This window comes from Mus caroli, chromosome 17 (genome assembly GCF_900094665.2).
Source record: "Mus caroli chromosome 17, CAROLI_EIJ_v1.1, whole genome shotgun sequence".
NCBI lineage: Eukaryota > Metazoa > Chordata > Mammalia > Rodentia > Muridae > Mus > Mus caroli.
This window is the reverse complement of record NC_034586.1, coordinates 34436882-34454899: the sequence shown is the minus strand read 5'-3', so window position 1 is coordinate 34454899 and position 18018 is coordinate 34436882. Positions and strand designations below refer to the sequence as shown.

At 38.3% G+C, this 18018-nt stretch overlaps 1 protein-coding gene across 1 annotated transcript; it reads right to left on the bottom strand.

The window, feature by feature from the left end:
* Nucleotides 1–5148: 5148 nt before the first annotated feature.
* Nucleotides 5149–6114, bottom strand: LOC110284293 (olfactory receptor 12D3). Its single transcript, XM_021150012.1, has one exon. It carries the CDS (start codon nt 6112–6114, stop codon nt 5149–5151), a length of 966 nt encoding a protein of 321 aa, XP_021005671.1.
* Between the last annotated feature and the right edge of the window lie 11904 nt (nt 6115–18018).

The following is an 18018-nucleotide window of genomic DNA, read 5'->3' as shown; positions in this document are numbered from 1 at the left end:
CTGCTTTTAATATTCTATCTTTATTTAGTGCATTTGTTGTTCTGATTATTATGTGTCGGGAGGTATTTCTTTTCTGGTCCAGTCTATTTGGAGTTCTGCTATAGTTGTCTCTGGTTAGAGCTTGTTCCTCGGGTGACTCTGTTAGCCTCTATCAGCAGACATGGGAGGCTGGCTCCCTCCTGAGTTTCAGTATTCAGAGTACTCTCTGCAGGCCAGCTCTTTTTTTGCAGGGAAGGTGCCCAGATATCAGGTGTTCGAACCTGCCTCCTGGCAGAAGTTGTGATCCACTCACCAGAGGTCCTAAGATCCCATGGATAGTCCTGTGGGGACATTGAGGGTGTCCGCAGACTCCGTGCGCAAGGTGCCCCGGTGCTGGCGTAGACTGGAAGGGACTTGCCACACCTAATCCTATAGAGACATAATGCCCCAAAGAAGGGGAGTGCACAGGGGGCAGTGTGAAGTGGCAGTGGCTGGGTGAGGGAGGGTGGATGGGTGGATGAAGGAGCACCTTTTTGTATGCAAAGTGGAGGGAGGATGGAGTGAAGAACTCTTGGAGGGTGACTGAGAAATGGAGCAACATTTGGAGTGTAACTAAATAAAATAATTTAATAAAAATGCTTTAAAAACAACAAATATGAGAAGTACATTTTCCCACTACTCTTGCCAAAGTCTGAAACACCTCACACAGTTCTCTTCCATTTCCTTTGATCCTCAGAGAAGTAGCCTCAATGACCATGGGGCAAATAAACAACAACAAGAAAAATAAAGCCAGCTTTTCCTTCCTTGATTTGGATATCCTTGAAGAATATGTTGACATTTACTTCAATGTGGTGCTTACGGCTTAGTTTCAAGTGCTTACATGGTTAACAGACCCTGAGCTAAGAATTCTCTTTTGTATTTGCCAGTCTGATGCACCATACTTCTTCATATATAGAAGTCCATTTTGCGTGGACTCAGGTATAGGCCACAAGTCGGCATAAAGAGCCTAGCAGTAGGGAGCACCACTGTTCCATATGTTCTTTTACAGCTTCTGTTTTAATTATGGTTTCTATTGCTATGTTAAAACTCTATGACCAAAAACAACTTGAGGAATAAATAGTTTATTTCACTCACAGATCCATATTAAGAATTCATCAATGAAAACAGATTTTATGTGGCTATTTTCCAAGGATTACTCAGCTTCACAGGTGAGAATATGACTAAAACAGAAAGAAAAGGGGGTTGGAGAGTTGGCTTAGTGGTTAAGACCACCAGTTGCTCTTCCAAAAAAAAACCCAGGTTCAATTCTTAGCACCCACATGACAGCTCACAATCGTCTATAATAACTCCAGTTCCAGGGGACCCAACAACTTTACACAGACTTTCATGCAAGCAAAACACCAATGCACATAAATAAAAATAAATAAATCATTAAAACCAAAACAAACAAACAAAAACCAGAAAGACTGGGGAGATGTTGGGAACAGCATAGGATATTACTCAGTCTTTCAGATAACAATTGGTGATGTCGATTCCTGGAGCTACATATGAAAAGTTGAGCTCCTGAGTTAATGAAAACGATTGTATGCATGCTCTATACATTTTGAAGACGAATTTTATACCATCTATTACTAGGCCAAATCCAGAAGGTAGAAGAATTTTTTTCAAAGGCACTGAAATTATGACAATATGATTACAAAAGGAGTTACCTTCCCTTGATATGGGTAGGATCCTGACAGAGTATCTGCAATAAGAGCATTTGCTAAACTGAAGGATTAACAGCTTTTTTCCACTATGATCAATTATGCAGTGAGTAGAACCCAGGACATGGGCAGAGGCCTAGACAGGGAAGGGGGAATACATTGGAGAGATGTTGGTAAGAAGAGTTTGTATTAGGTGAGAGACTTGGAAATATTTTGTACAACAGAGTAACGAATTTTACAACAATTAATTTTATACTTGAAAGTTGCTAAAAGAATAGATATTAAGTGTACTCCTCAAAAATTATTTGTAACTTGGTGTTATGGCTAATGCATAAAGTCATGTACATGTTAATTAGCTTTATTCATTCATTCTATTGTGCACTTACACAAAACACCATGCTATACATAATAAACATATATAAATTTTATGTTAATTAAATTATAGTAAGATGCTTTAAACTACTCGATCCTATTATAGGAGCTCTTCTCAAACTCATCTTTGCATGCTGCATGAACTTTCTGGGAAGAGGAGGAAAAACAAACATTTGTTCTCTTCATATACTAATAACAGGCCAAAAAGTTGTTACCCCAGAATTGAACTTGGTAAGCCAAGACAGTTAGTGTTGCTTATAGGATCATGTGTGAAGACTGCCTTCCAGAGTGTGAATAATGTGTGGGTGGCTACATCATTGAAGCATTTCCTTCTTCCTGAACAACCATTACCAGTTTATGTATCCTTGGTGAAGGACAAGTCCTCTTGATCTAGTACACAGACTCATATGTTGCCTTGAGAGACACCTCTTGAATTACTTGTGACTTGTGATTTGATGGCATTTGTTTTGCATAACCCTGTTTCCCATCTCTAGTACCTCAGACAACAAAAACAAATAATAACACCAATAACAAAAATATCTGGAGGCAGATGCCTAAAGATGTTTGCCTTCTCTTTGCCTCAATTCTTAAGTACAGAGGGTACCTGTGGTACCAGGTGTCCACTGGGTAGCTGATGTTAGTTTTATCTGTAGGTAAAACATGTGGGGAGAAGGCCTTTGGATCCTCAAGTGCTTTTTACCAGGCTTGGATATTCCTTCATGTTCTAACTCCTGCATTCATGGCTCTCTGCCTACCTCTTCTGAGTATAGAAGGGTGACTCCAAGAAGAGCCTGAGATCCAAGAGCTCTTGTGTCTATCTTCAGAGTTTGACCATCTTCTTGCTCTTGCCAATCCTAGGAATTCCTTCATCTTAGTTTTATGAAATGTACAGGACACAGTTGTTGTCTACAATTACCCAACTAGGCAAAACACAACAAAACTTCCTGATTACATAGTGCCTATTGGTCAACCTATTTCCATCCCACTTTGACCAGTTCTTTTCTCCAGCCTTTGATATCCACTATTTTAGTTATCACTTCTAATAGCTCAACTTTAGGTTCCATATCCAATTATTATTGCTATCTAGAAGAACAGGAATGGTTTCATTTTCTCTTCCAATTGAAGAACTAAAAGGAATGACAAAGTTGTTACCATAAAACTTGGGGAGTCCCAGAAGAACCATCATGTAAATTCTGGGAAGTCAGAGTTCCCTCTTTGGGATTTTTAATCCCATTACTAAGCAAATTTAAAAACAGATACAAACTGAAGCTGGAAGGGAAAAAAACAACTCAAGTAGAAGCTAGAAGAAAATTTGTCAGTGCTTAAAAGGAAATCCCAGGGCAAGCAAGTTGCAAAGTTCACATCTGCCAAGAAGGAATGAACAAAGGAAGGAAGGAAGGGAGGGAGGGAGGGAGGGAGGAAGGGAGGAAGGAAGGAGGGAGGAAGAAAGGGAGGGAGGAAGGAAGGAGGGAGGAAGGAAGGAAAGAAGGAAGGAAGGAAGGAAGGAAGGAAGGAAGGAAGGAAGGAAGGAAAGAANAGGAAGGAAGGAAGGAAGGAAGGAAGGAAGGAAGGAAGGAAGGAAGGAAGGAAGGAAGGAAGGAAGGAAGGAAATGGAGATGTGAAGAAACAAAAGCCATGCTGCTTGAGATAAGCAATTCAAATGTCATAATTACTTACTGAGTTTAAAAGTATACTGAGGCTCTGGCCAGCATCCAAAAGAAAAAGACTAAGGAGAAGAAAGTTTAACAGTTACACCTTTCTGAATCCGGATTCACAAAGGTGGCCAACCCAACCCAGTATCATGGAGGGCTAGGCTTGGCTTCAGGAACTACACTAGTGAGCAAGAATTCTGGGGAAGAAATGCATATTATCTTAAGAAAAAACACCTTCTTGGGGTTAGTCCCTAGCCAGGTTCTTAACCAGGCCTACTAGACTAACCCTTAAGAGAGGAAAGTAGGGCATGTCTTTACCCACAAGTAGATTACAATCTTACAGTACGACCCTGCTGTCTTTGTATGCCTGCCATATGTCATTTAACATTAATCTCCAGCTCTATGTTGTTATAATGATAGATTATAGATTCATATATAATTATAGATTCATTCTTGCAATTGAATAGTTTTCTGTTGTTTCAGGAAAGCCTCACAGAACTCAGAAAAATGCTGCACTCATAATTGTAGTTTATCATAGACAAGAATACACATTAGAACTGGTGGTGGAAAGGACACAGAAAAAGTTCTGTGAGGTCCTTAAGGTGTGCAACCTTTCCAAACACAGATGTTCAAACATGTGAACCTCATATTGAATGCTGAGTTTCTACTGAGACTTCCTTACTTAATTTCATTACTTTGGGGTTTTGGTCTTATAGCTGAACTTAATCTCTATTCTTCCTCACTAAAGAATCAAGTTAGTGTCAACAAGTCCCAAGTCTCAATATCTAATCATAAAATTTTCTGTCATAACCAACCTTCCATCTGAGATTTGCTTGGAGCCTACCATAACTGGTTGTTAATATAGACTCAGGTGTGAGTCAAATGGTCCATGAGTTACTAAGGCTACCTAACATTTTCAAAGGTCTATTACAGGAATCAAGGGCAAAGGCCAAACAAGTTGTCTAATATATATATCAAGAACTTGGTCCCATTTCTCTGTCCCTCCTGTCTTCTTTTAAATTTGTATAGCATTTAATTATCTTGGTATATTACTGTGGATATTTTGAAAAACCTTGACACATTAAAATTATATTTTAGGGGCTGGTGAGATGGCTCAGTGGGTAAGAGCACCCGACTGCTCTTCCGAAGGTCCAGAGTTCAAATCCCAGCAACCACATGGTGGCTCACAACCATCCGTAACGAGATCTGGCGCCCTCTTCTGGAGTGTCTGAGGACAGCTACAGTGTACTTACATATAATCAATAAATAAATCTTTTTAAAAAAATTATATTTTAAAATACTGTAGAATTGGTTTGTCTATTCCCATGAAACTTGAACTTTCTGTCTTGCCTGAAATATTCATAAATCCTAAAAGAGGGGAAAATTAAGGTAACTAATCATTTATTAGAATGAAGTACCTTCATGTACTTAAGACATGAGTGTCACTGGTCTCCTCCATGTAGCTGGTTGCCTTTAAACAACTTCTTCCCAAAATTCTTTTTCAGAGCCAACATCACCTCTTTGTTCCTTAGAGTATATATCAGTGGGTTCAGCACTGGGGTGACTGCACTGTAGATGATGGCCACCATCCGATCCTCACTCATGGAGGAGGCTGATGCTGTGGCAGGGCGGATGTATGTGAAACCAACAGGACCATAGAAAAGACAAACCACCATAAAGTGAGAGGTGCAGGTAGACAGAGCCTTCTTAAGCATTCTGCAGGATCTGTTCTTGAACAGAAGAAAGGCAATGATGTAGAAATAGGAGAAGAGTATGAGGAGGAAGGCCCCCATGGATATACTGCCTGTGACAACAGAAAGAAGCCATTGGTTGAGCACTGTATTGCCACAGGCCACTTCTAAGAGGGGCTTGACATCACAGAAGAAGTGACTGAGTTTGTGCGAGTGGCAAAAGTTCAAGTGAGCAGTCATGACAGAATGCAGCAGAGCATAAAAGAAGCTTGTGAACCAGGCCGTAGCAGCCAACAGGATGCACAACTGAGGATTCATGATAGCAGTGTAGCGAAGTGGGCTGCAGATGGCCACAAAGCGGTCAAAGGCCATCACAGCCAGCAAGATGGCCTCTGTACTTCCCAGAAAGTGGAAGAAGTAGAGCTGAGTGATGCAGCCTAGGAATGATATGGCCCTACGCCCTGAGAGAAGGTTGATGAGAACCTTGGGAAGGGTCACCGATGAGTAACAAATATCCAGGCAAGAAAGGTTTCCTAGGAAGAAGTACATAGGGGAGTGGAGTCTTCTTTCCAGAGTGACGATCATTAATATAACTCCATTTCCAGCCAAATTCAGTAAGTAAATGGTTAAAAACATCACAAAAATGATGGGCTGCAGTTTTTGAACACTGGTCAGGCCAAGCAAGAGAAACTCATCCACTGAAGTGGAGTTCTCCATCACTAGGTAGGGGAAAACATAAGAAAAACAATGTGTTCTGTTTTTTGGTTTTTTTTTTTTTTAATTTAAAACATTACTCTGAAGGGATTAAGTGAAACACAAGATGACTCTATGGAGGAACTTAGGGTGAGCTTCTATTTAAATAACACTTAGAAGTCGTGGACTCATTTACTTACAACAGAGTTAGAGATCGGTATACCTGATAAATTCTGAACCTCTAAAATGGTGTTTGACTAATAAGTGAAGCATGTTAGGACTAAGCCAAATACATAAGGGCACTTTTGACAGGACCTTACCATAACCTCACACAAAGCATTCAAATCAAGGGTTGAACCTGTTGAAAGCACGCAGACTAAGGGAATAATGATTTACCTTCTGTTTTAGTTCCTGAGAATCATACAGATTGGCTTAGTAAAAATTTCTACACTTCTCCTGAGCCCAAGCAGTCAATGATGAACCTCTACATCCTCCTTGATGATCTAAATCTTTCAAGAAATAAAAAAGATTATGAGTTTGAGGCAAGCCTAGGAAGACCTGGTTTCAATACAGGGAGAGAGGGGAAAAATAGAAAAAGACAAGGTGACAGAAATTGTAGGGAGAGATGGGGGAGTGGAAGGGAGAACCCACAAACTTCAAAATTTATATAAGGAAAGGAAATGTAGGGTAATTTGCACTACAGGATTACAGCACAGCTGTGGGGCTATGAGTGTGGCTCTGAAAATCTTAAAATACTGAGAGGTTGTAGAATTATGGCAATACCCCATTTTCAGTCCCCCCAAAAAACTATCCCACAGTGATATTAACTTGAAAGGAGAAGAGTTAGTAGGAAGAAGAAAAAGCATAACATAAACACTGAGGGTGAAGAGAAGAAGGACACAATAAATTAACCAAGGAAACTGCCATTTGAAAAAGAAAGCAGCCACACAAGCTCAACAGAAGGAGGAGCCCTCAGACTATGTTGAGGCATTGGGAAAAGATATGGGCTATTTTCCCCTACCACCCACAGTATCAGGATCTAATACAAACTCCCAGTAATCAGCCTTAAGAGTTAAGAGAATGAAGACTATGTAGTCAAATCTACAATTAAGACATATTTTTATATACCTTTCAATACAACTGATTGAGTAAATAGCCAAAGAGTATGTAAGAATATGAAAACCTGAACAACATAACTTCACAATTTGGTTAACATATGTAAATCACTGAACACAAAAATAAAAGAATTCATGATGTTGGGGCACACTGAACATTTACTAAGTCAAGCAAAGACTGAGTCTTTTTTAAAAAGCTAGGAGTCTTTTTGTTATGTTTTGGTTTGTTGGTTGGTTGGTTTTATTTTAGAAAATAGGACTATTCAAACTGTTCTTTGAAAAATGAACCTGAAGAAAATAAGATGGAAAAACTAAAATAACAGGAATTTTACAATAAAAATAAATACACAGTAGAGAAAATTCAACAAAGATAAGCTCTATCAGAGTCAGAAAATTATAAGAAAGGGATCTAAAAATCTTAGCGCTTCAAACTAAGAAATATCACTTAAATAACCGATAGATAAAAAGGAAAACCCAAATAGAAACTAAGAAAATAAGACATATCAAAGTTTTGTTATGTAGTGAAAACAATAAGTAGAAACACCATTCACCTTACATTCATATGTAAGTAAAGAATAATCATTGACAAATCACATAGAAATAATAAGCCTTTGTAGTAATGGGCATGCAAACTAACATGTCTTGATCATTATAAATTAGCATGCATATCAAAACCTCACACTGGGGATGGACAATAGTGATGTATGTATGACTTTAAGTCCACCATTTAGGAGGCAGATGCAGGTGGGTCACTGTGAAGCCCAGCTTCCTTTACATTGCAAGTTCCAGACCATCTAGATCAGCACAGTAAGGATCTACCTAAAAAATCAAAAACAAAAACAAAAACAAAACCTCATATCACATTCATTAATATGTACAATTATGTGTTAATAAAAAGTGAAATAAAATAAATAGAAGTATCTAAATTTTCACTGCCTCAAGCTAAGTAAATAAGTGAATGGACCATAGAAACATATGCCTGATGAAAATAATAAAAAAATAACAGGAATTTTTACAACAAAAACAAATGTACAGTAGAGAAAATTCAACAAAGATAAAGCTGTTATTTATAAAAGATTATGAAGATGGTAAACTACACCAGATGCATGCTACCAATTCGAAAAGACAGTCTCTTTGTATATATGATCAATGTTAAAAATATAGAAAGAAAATCAACCAGATATTAACACATTATCATGAGCTTGTTGATTAGAATTTACAGCTGCAGTTGCACTGAGTTCTTTCAAAACTTCAGTCTTTTCCTCAGTAAACTGAAAATGTATAATATATTCACATTATATATATGTATGTATGATATATTCACAAAATATTACACATTAATGTTTATAGAATACTCATTTATAAAAACCAAAAACTCAAAGTAAAGCAGGAATCCTTCAATGAATAAATAGCAAAGCAAATTGTATTATATGCTTGGGAAGACAGTTCTGCAATATGGAACAAACAAACTGGATGTGGTGCTTCACATTTGCAATCCCAGCATTTGAGAGCTGAGGGAGGGATGGGGGGTTGCTATGACTTCCAGGCCAGTATGAGCTATATCGTGAAACTGTCCTTTAAAGGCAAAACCCGTTACAAGGAAGGAATGGACAATTCAGTGAAATACCTCTGTAATCTGTTTAATTTTAGTTTCTCCCAAGAGGATGTACACTCAGGTTTTGTGCTTATGTAGGATGTTTTTAAGTGGGTAATATTCAGAAACTGAGAAAAGATAAGTAGTTCCCAATATCATGGAGTGAGGTAAGAAGAGGCAGATGTAAGGACAGAAAAGAATAATGACTGATCCCTGTGAACACACTATTCTGCAATTTCAGTGGAGTGATGGCTGTAAGGACACATGGTGAAATTATGAAGACATAAATACAAACACAGAATGGATGAGTGCAAGGGAAGCTGGGTAATCATTAGAGTGATGACTTGCAGCAGCTTATTAACCTCCCTGTTCTCTCTGTTATAATTTGCTACTTTTGGAAGAACAGACTACAGGAACACAGCATGTCTACATTGTTTAGGGTCATACTGTATGTTACAAAGACTAGACTTAGGATTGTAGTTCATGTGTTTGACAACAACAAAATGTTTACGCACAACCTGTATTCATTTGAGGATATTAAAAGAGGAATTTTTCAGGACAGGATTTTGTACTATTTATACAAAGATAAACTTTCAATTCTATCAGCTTTGTAAATTTTTAACCATGTGTATTATAATTACAACTTACCTGTCCAAGTTCCTCAACATGTTGAAAATTACATATTATATACCATTATGTTCACTTGATCATTTTAAATGCAAGTGAACAGAAATAATCAAAACACCCAAAACTATGACTAAATTATTACATTTATAAAAGAAAATATATGCAGAACTTAAGTATATATGTGTATATAAACACACTCAAAATAAAACTACCACATACACTCAGAAAAATGCAAACAATCATACATACTTTAGGTATGTATAAAATAGATGCACACACGTAGGGCATACATTCAGAATTCCAGGATGACTTGTTGAATGACAAAAATCAAGATTCAGTACAAGATGATCAGTGTGCTGAGATTTCTCATTGAATCTTCTTTTGTGGGTAGAAAAACCCTCGGAACACACCAGAAGAAACCACTAATGGTCGGGATCTCTGAGAAAAGGGCCTCAATGGCAGATGAACTAAGGAATGCACACCTTTTACAACATTTTTAATTTTGCAAAATATTAACATATAATCTATTCAATATATATAATCATTTGTTTATAAATAGAAAAAGGGAATTGTAGAAGATTAGAGTGTTAAAATAGAGAAGTGGGCTGGGCATACACAATTTTTAGTTCACTTGTCACATTCAAGAACATTGAGATTTGGAGTGACTTGTGGTCTATACAGTCAGGAAAGAGAAATTATTTCTGCCCACCCTTTTCACTCAAAAACAATAAATGAAAAGGCACAAAGTAAAAATGTCACTAATTCTACAGTCAGTTATTCTAGGTATAGATTCACATTTGTCTTCTTTGCCACAGCACACAATCATTGGAGATTTTTCTTAATTACAGTATATTCTTTCAAATCTTTGCAATTCCTACAATATACAAAAGTTGGGTGGAATTAAAATGGTGAATATTTTTAGCCACTCACTGCTATCGTAAGTGACTGGTAGAATGAATAGTATTCCTGATGCATTTACTAATAATACTAATGTATTCCTAAATGCATCTGGGAGTCTTGGAATGATATTATTTTCATTTATTTCCAAGTCTTTCCTCTTTGAAAACACATCTTGGATCACTGTTACCTATGTCTAATGCTCTGAGCTCTCCAGGGCCTCCCATGTTATTTGAAGGTTTAGCACACTGTGGTGAACTAGAAAATCATGCACCACTATCCCCCTCTTTACTTGTGCATGCATCTCTGCTGTTCAACTTCCTGTCTTAACCACACTGAACACCAAGTCAGGACCAGTTCTTGTTTTGACTGGGGTGAATATTACTCACTTGATAAATCTACATGGGTTATTTCCTTGTTTTTATCCTAAACTCAGTGCTTTTCAGACTGTCTCATTGTGAACACAAACACACACACACACACACACACACACACACACACACACACACACAATTGTTGCCCTTCCCCGATCTGTTGTTATCAATAGACTGTATCTTAATTTGGTGTATTAGGTTTTATTGCACATGAATGCAAGTTCTAGGAAGAGAGAAAAATACTTTCTTGGTTTTTTTCTAATACTGCCCTCTGCATTTACTGGGCTCACTAAGAACATTACCTATTCAGTGTTTGATAAGAAATCTCATGAGATCACATTTACCTATTATTACAGTTTGCATCTATACTTTATCCACAAGATTCCCCTGACTGTGACGCTAAACTTGAAGATTATCTGAGTATATAGAAACAACACACCAGAACACAAGTAATCTATGTCCTGGACTAAGTAAATGACTTTAGCAATAGAGAGACAGTTGCTTTGGCATTTTGTTGTCCTACATGACATATTCAGATTAGTTAGCATCAAAAGCACTATGGAAATTTCATTACATTATCATGGAGTCATCACAGACAGCAAAAAGATGCCTGCCATGAACACATGTATGAGGGAAATGTTCTTAACATAACTGTTGAGAGTGGAGCATTCCAAGAATCATGAATCATACTAACTGACACACATTGTCAAGTATTTGGGGGTTTATATGAAAGAAGTAATGCAAGAAGCATATTATACCACGGTTCACAAATTATTTTTATTTTCCTGATAATAGAATCCTCCCTCTTCTGCTAAAAACACTCCTATAGAATCATGTATTTCTTTAATGCCAAATACGACCTAACTTGTTACTAGCACTGGAACAGAACCTGCTTCTCCAATGATCATTGACTTTAAACAGATACTAAGAGTGAACCCTAGAATTTTTTGCTCTCTCTCTCTTATTATTATCTCCTCCCATTCTTACATGAATACAAGCGCCCAACTCCACCACCAGATTCAACAAACTCATGCACATACACCCTGCCATATATTAACAACATATTATATGCTTGAATACACAGCCTATCCAGAGATCTGAAAATCCCAAACACACCAAGAGTGCATGCAAAAAAAACTATCTACAAACAATTTAGGAAAATAAAAGATTTCCAGATGGTGTCTTGTACAGTGAAGCTACTCTGTCTATTTTCACAAACTGTAGTCACAGAGGGCCCCCACTTACCCTCACTCACCCATGGCTCTGGTCTGAACTTCCTTTCATCAGAGATGAGGAAAAGACCCTTAAAGTCCATGTGAAGGCACATTCCACATATGCCAAGCTCTCAGGAGGTGGTGGATCACTAGGCTCTCTGCACATATGTAACAGTTGCTCAGCTTGGTCTTCCTGTGGGACCCCTAACAGTAAAAGCAGGGGCCCTCTCTGACTCTGATGACTGCCTTTGGTTCCCTTTCACCTTACTGGTCTGCCTTGTCTAGCTTCAGTAGGAGTAGATGTGCTTAGTCTTCACTGCAACTTGAAATGCCTAGGCAGGTTGATACCCATTGGAGGCCTCCCCTTCTTTGAAGAGAAAAGAAAGGGCAGGGTGAGAGAGGGACTGGGAGGAAAGGAGGGAAGGGAAACTGTGATAAGAATGGATATAAAGTAAACAAATAACTGAATTAATGTTTTTTTTTAAATAAAGAGTTTAAAGAGTTAGTTCCCCTGGGTTACATCGATATTTTATACTAGCTTGGGCTATAAGACACTGTGTCTAAGGAAGAAAGGGAGTGAAGTATGGGAGAAGAGAGGAAAGGAAGGAAAGAGAGAGAGATAGAAATACGGGGAAATGAAAGAAATTTTTTGCCAATATTACATTTGCCCATTACTCTAAGCTGCAGTACATACTTTAGAATGCATATATATGAACTTACTTATACTTAAAATACTTAATCTCAGCAGATCTCACTTTGTGTTCTGACAGAGGGAAGACCAGAATGAACCCTCTCATACTTTCCCAGCAGCATCTTGGGCATTAACATCTTGGGGTTTTCTCTCCAAGGAATCATTCTGTCCAAATTTCTTTTCCCATAAGTATCAAGTCATTTATTTTCTTTTGTTCTAGTAATTTCCTTGATGTTAAAAATAATAAAATTTTGGTAAAACCTTTTGCCAGATACAAAAGAGGAAAGGGTGGCAATAATATCAAAGATGGGGCAGCGCCACAGCAGTTTTTGAGAAATCCAACATATAGTGAATGCAGAGATTCATGAAACTTAGAGTAATATACTGCAAAATAAAATGATGAGCTTTAAGCTGAATTCTACAGATGCTGTGGCTCATTTATGATCAAATTCCAAGACAGAGCCAGGCATGGTGTCAAACACCTTTGATCCCAGCACTCAGGAGGCAGAGGCAGAAGTATCTCTGTGAGTTCAAGGCTACCCCATCTACAAATTGAGTCCAGGACACCTAAGGTTTAGAAACTCTGTATCAAAAAACAAAACAAGAAAAAACAACATGGAGACTGAGCAATGGGGGTGAGTATTTGGCTAACATACCTGTGGGAACTGGTGTTTATGTAGACATTTGACATTAGTGGAATGTGAGCCTATTGAAACAGTGCAATTATTATTACTTAATTTTATTTTAACAATATTTCTATAATATATATATAATTAATAATAATATGTACATAATTAAAATATAATATATAATTGTATATATTATTTATGTAAGATATAATATTTATTGGCATATAATACTTACAAAATATTTATATAATGTGTACTATTCATGTAACACAATATAATATATTGTTCATATAATATTTATATGATATTCATTTTAATTTATTAATATTTCTGAGTGGGAGTTGAGTAACAATATAGTTTATGTCAATTCATCAAATCACCAATATTAACTTTAGGTTTATTAGATTTTATCTCAATATTTTTGTTTTCATGCTTTTTGCTCTACCTTCCAGAACTGTTTTTCCTACAGTGCAGCCAAATTACCAACTGTGTTAATAAATCTGCATCTAAGTCAGTTTCCTGTGCCTACACTGACTCCAAGAACTCTTGCTTGGATCCCCAGTCAGATGGGAGGACTTTAGGGCTTACAGACTCTTGACAGTGGTACCCTTCTCCTCAGCTTCTTTCAGCCTTCTATTCAATAACAGGGCTCAGCTGCTTTTGTCCATTGGTTGGGTGCAAATATCTGCATCTGACTCTTTCAGCTGCTTATTGGGTCTTCCATAGTGTGGTCATGCTAGGTCCCTTTTTATGACCACTCCATAACCTCAGTAATAGTGTCAGGCCTGGGGACCTCCCCTTGAGATGGATCCCACTTTGGACCTGTCCCTGGATCTTCTTTTCCTCAGGCTCCTCTTCATTTCCATTCCTGTAATTCTTTCAGACAGGAACAATTATGGGTCAGACTTGTAACTGTGGGATGGGCCCCCTCTCCCTCACTTGATGCCCTGTCTTTCTGCTGGCGGTCAGCTCTAGAAGTACCCTCTCGCCACTGTAGGGCATTTCATCTAATGTCCCTCCCTTCGAGTTCTGAAAGTTCTTACCTCCCAGGTCTCTGGTACATTCTGGAGGATCCCCACAACCTCCTATTTCCCTGGGTTGCTGTTTCCATTCTTTCTGCTAGCCCTCAGGGCTTCAGTCCTTTTCCTTCACCCAATACCAGATCAGGTTCAATTCTCCTCCCCTACTCCCTCCCCCTCCCCTGTCCACTTTCCCTCCCATGTCCCTCCCTACCTACCTACTTATGATTGCTTTCTTCTCCCTCCCAAGTGATACTGAGGGGTCTTCACTTGGGCACTTCAGGTTGTTGATCTTTTTGAGTTCTGTAGACTTTATCTTGGGTATTCTGTACATTATTTTTTGGCTAACATCTACTTATTAGTGAGTACATACCATGCAGGTCCTTTTGGGTCTGAGTTACCTCCCTCAAGATTATATTTTCTAGTTCCATCCATTTGCCTGCAAAACTCAGGAGATCCTTGTTCTTAATAGCTGTGTAGTATCCCATTGTGTAAATGATCCACATCTTCAGAATCCATTCTTTAGGCTTGGGACATCTGGGTTGTTTCCAGCTTCTGGCTATCACAAATAAGTCCACTATGAACATAGTGGAACATGAGTCCATGTGGCATGGTGGGACACCTTTTGAGTATATTCCCAAGAGTGATATAGCTGGGTCTTCAGAGAGATCTATTTCCAATTTTCTGAGGAACCTTCAGGTTGTTTTCCAGAGTGTTTGCACCAGTTTGCAATCCCACCAGAAATGAAGGAGTGTTCCTCTTTCTCTACATCTTCTCCAACTATTTGCAGATGATATGATAGTACACATAAGAGACCCCAAAAATTCTACCAGAGAACTTCTCTGGCTGATAAACAACTTCAGCAAAGTGGCTGGATATAAAATTAACTCAAATATATTAGTTGCCTTTCCTTTAAAAACACATAACTTAAACAATTTGCATCTGAATCCCAAATAATTAAATTAAAAAAAATCAAAATTCCAAAATTCCGATTCTGGGAAAACATTTTTTTTAATTCATGTAAAGACATTTACTTACATTTTAAAGAGATGTTTATTAAGATACATAAAATTATCAGAGAAGCCACTTTAGTCCATAAAATAGGAAATAGAATACATATTTACATGTACAAGCACTCAGAAACAATAATGAAAGTCACACTCATCTACCATCATGAACAACACAAATTAGGAAGCAGTATCTCAAACAGTATCTCACCTTGCCTGAGTCTCTGCCCTGATAACCTAAATGGGAACATGGGAAATAAAGGTCAAATTCTTTATCCAGAGTCAAAAATAGGAGTGGAAGTTCCCTGTTGAGAACAGATGCTTCAGAAGGCTTTATTATACTTCCTTCATATCTCAACAGATTTTCAAATATTTCCTTGTGTCTGAAGTCCTAGTTCTAGTCGCTTAACTTAGACTAAGATTAATGCATTTCACTAGACCATCATGGCCATTCACCTTCAAGGCCTTGTACCCACTGTATTCTTTCCGCGGGGGAAAAAGCAGCAGTTTTTCTCAGAGTGCCAGTAACTGTGGTGGGATATGGTACCTGGTAAGGGATAGAGTCGACAGAAGCCCATAGGTGACACAGTCAGCACATAATGGCTACTTTATCCCCTCATGTGGGGCTCTGATCAAGTCTTATTTGATCTACCACAGGCAGGAACACTAATTAAGGTGCTGATGTTTCCCTCACCATCTACAAAGATAAGACCTTGCAGGGTGTGGCATGTGGTGGGACAAAGGATTGACTCCTGGGTTAGGGGGACTATGCACTGGGACATTTGGAGTTGAGCTCTTTAGAGTATCACCACTCCAAGAGAATAGTCTGAATTTCTTTTATTTTCTTCCCTAGTATGAAAGCACTGCTTTGTTTGGGACTGAGTTTTACAGGATGTGTTTAGATCTCTCCTTCTCTACTATTAATTCAAGTCCCCCAGTTTCTGCAGTTGGCAGCTCATGCTGTCCCCTGTCAGCACAATGTGATGAAGTGAGCATCCCAGGCCAACCCTGAGAACTGAGTCTGTTCCCCATACCTGTGTATCTTCCCTTCTTCCCAGTAGCATAGGGAGATCTGGGATTTCATCCCTTGTGAAACTTTAGAATGCTATGAGCAGCTTTTTACTTCTCTATTGAAAATAAGGATGTAGTTATCGCTTTAAAAAAATACCTTCTGAATATAAGATTTGGTTTGTATTATTTAAAGAGGAAGATTTGTAAATTTCAAAGGAAATAAAACATGAAAACTAATACAAACACCATAAACCTCAGTAATGAACTGAGTCTACTGTGGGTGTGTCAAGAGAAGGCTAGAGAGCAGATTGGGCTGGAATTTGTCAGTGATGCATCTTTTATGGGCTTGGATGTAGTCATCTCCTCTACATTGTATCTACAGTAGAATGAAAAAGATTTGGAATGTGGTGCCATGTGAGTTATACGTAATGTCCTGAACGTTAATGAAACTACCCAGGGAATGACTAAGATGAAAAGGAATCAAAAACTGAGACCTGGGGCTTTAATAATTTATTTTGGCAGTTATCTAAATACAGTCATGGGTTATAGTCTGTTTTGTATGGATTTTTTTTAACTTTAGCTATTTTAATGCTTCAGGATTGCACTATGTCCCCTTTCCTCTGTTAGAATGGTAATATAAATTCTGTGCTACTGTATGTTGGAAGTATGTAATTTGCTTTGTGCTTCTGATTTACAGGGGGCTACTAATAAGCAATTGCTTCAAGTCTCAGAAGAGATTTTGGGCGTGGGAATTTTTAACTGTGTGAAGACTGATAGACTAAGGAGGCTTGAAATTAGACTAAATGCATTTTGCTATATTGCCCCGACCTTCAAGCATAATCAGTGGGGACCCAGGGTAAGGGAATGAGAGAGTGGGAAGGAAAAGAGACATGAAGAATGAGAGCAAGTAAATTATACTGATCAAGTACTGAAAAACTTTATTCAGGAGTAGCAATATAAGCATAAGGAGGCTTCAAGGGAGGTGAGAAGAGTCTGGCAGCTCTCTGAAAGACAGTTGGCAATCTTCAGCTACTGGAACCAATGGTCACAGTGTCCTCTTTACCCACAAACATTCTTACTGTTATTACCATAAATGTTCTCTCAGGATTTTTTATGTAAGTCAGAAATTTTCATAAGGCCATGGCTGAGGCCATGGCTCCTGGCACTATATGTATGGCTACAAGTCTATGGGCTCCATGGAATGGAATGTGGTGTTTTGAATAAGAATGGCAACAAATGGTGAACTATTTGAATATCCATCCCTAGATGTTAAAACTTGTTAGGTTTCATCACCTAAATAAATTGAATTGAGCCAAATTAAAGTATAAAGGCAGGTTTACTGGGAGCAGCTCTCAGGTTGGTTCACTGGATTGATAGGAAGAGGTCAGATGGATTCACTGGTTTCACAGAAGTTCAGTGAAGTCCCATAGTTGGCCATGTGTTCACATTGCATACCTTTTATCCCAGCACTTGGGAAGCAGAGGTGGGAGGATCTCCAAGTTCAAGGTCAGCTTCATCTACAGGGTAAGTTCCATGATAGCCTTGGCTACACAGAGAAACCCTGTCTTCAGCAGAAAAAGAAGGAGCAGGAGCAGGAAGAGGAGTAGAAGGAGGAGGAGGAGGAGGAGAAAAGGGAAGAAGGAAGAAGAAAAACAAGAGGAGGAGAAGAACAAGGAGAAGGAGGAGGAAGAGGAAGAGGAGGAAGAGGAGGAGAAGGAGAAGAAGAAGAAGAAGAAGAAGAAGAAGAAGA

What these genes read in the sequence shown, in the direction of transcription:
- LOC110284293 (XM_021150012.1), bottom strand. Translation starts at nt 6,114, where the DNA reads ATGGAGAACTCCACTTCAGTGGATGAGTTTCTCTTGCTTGGCCTGACC.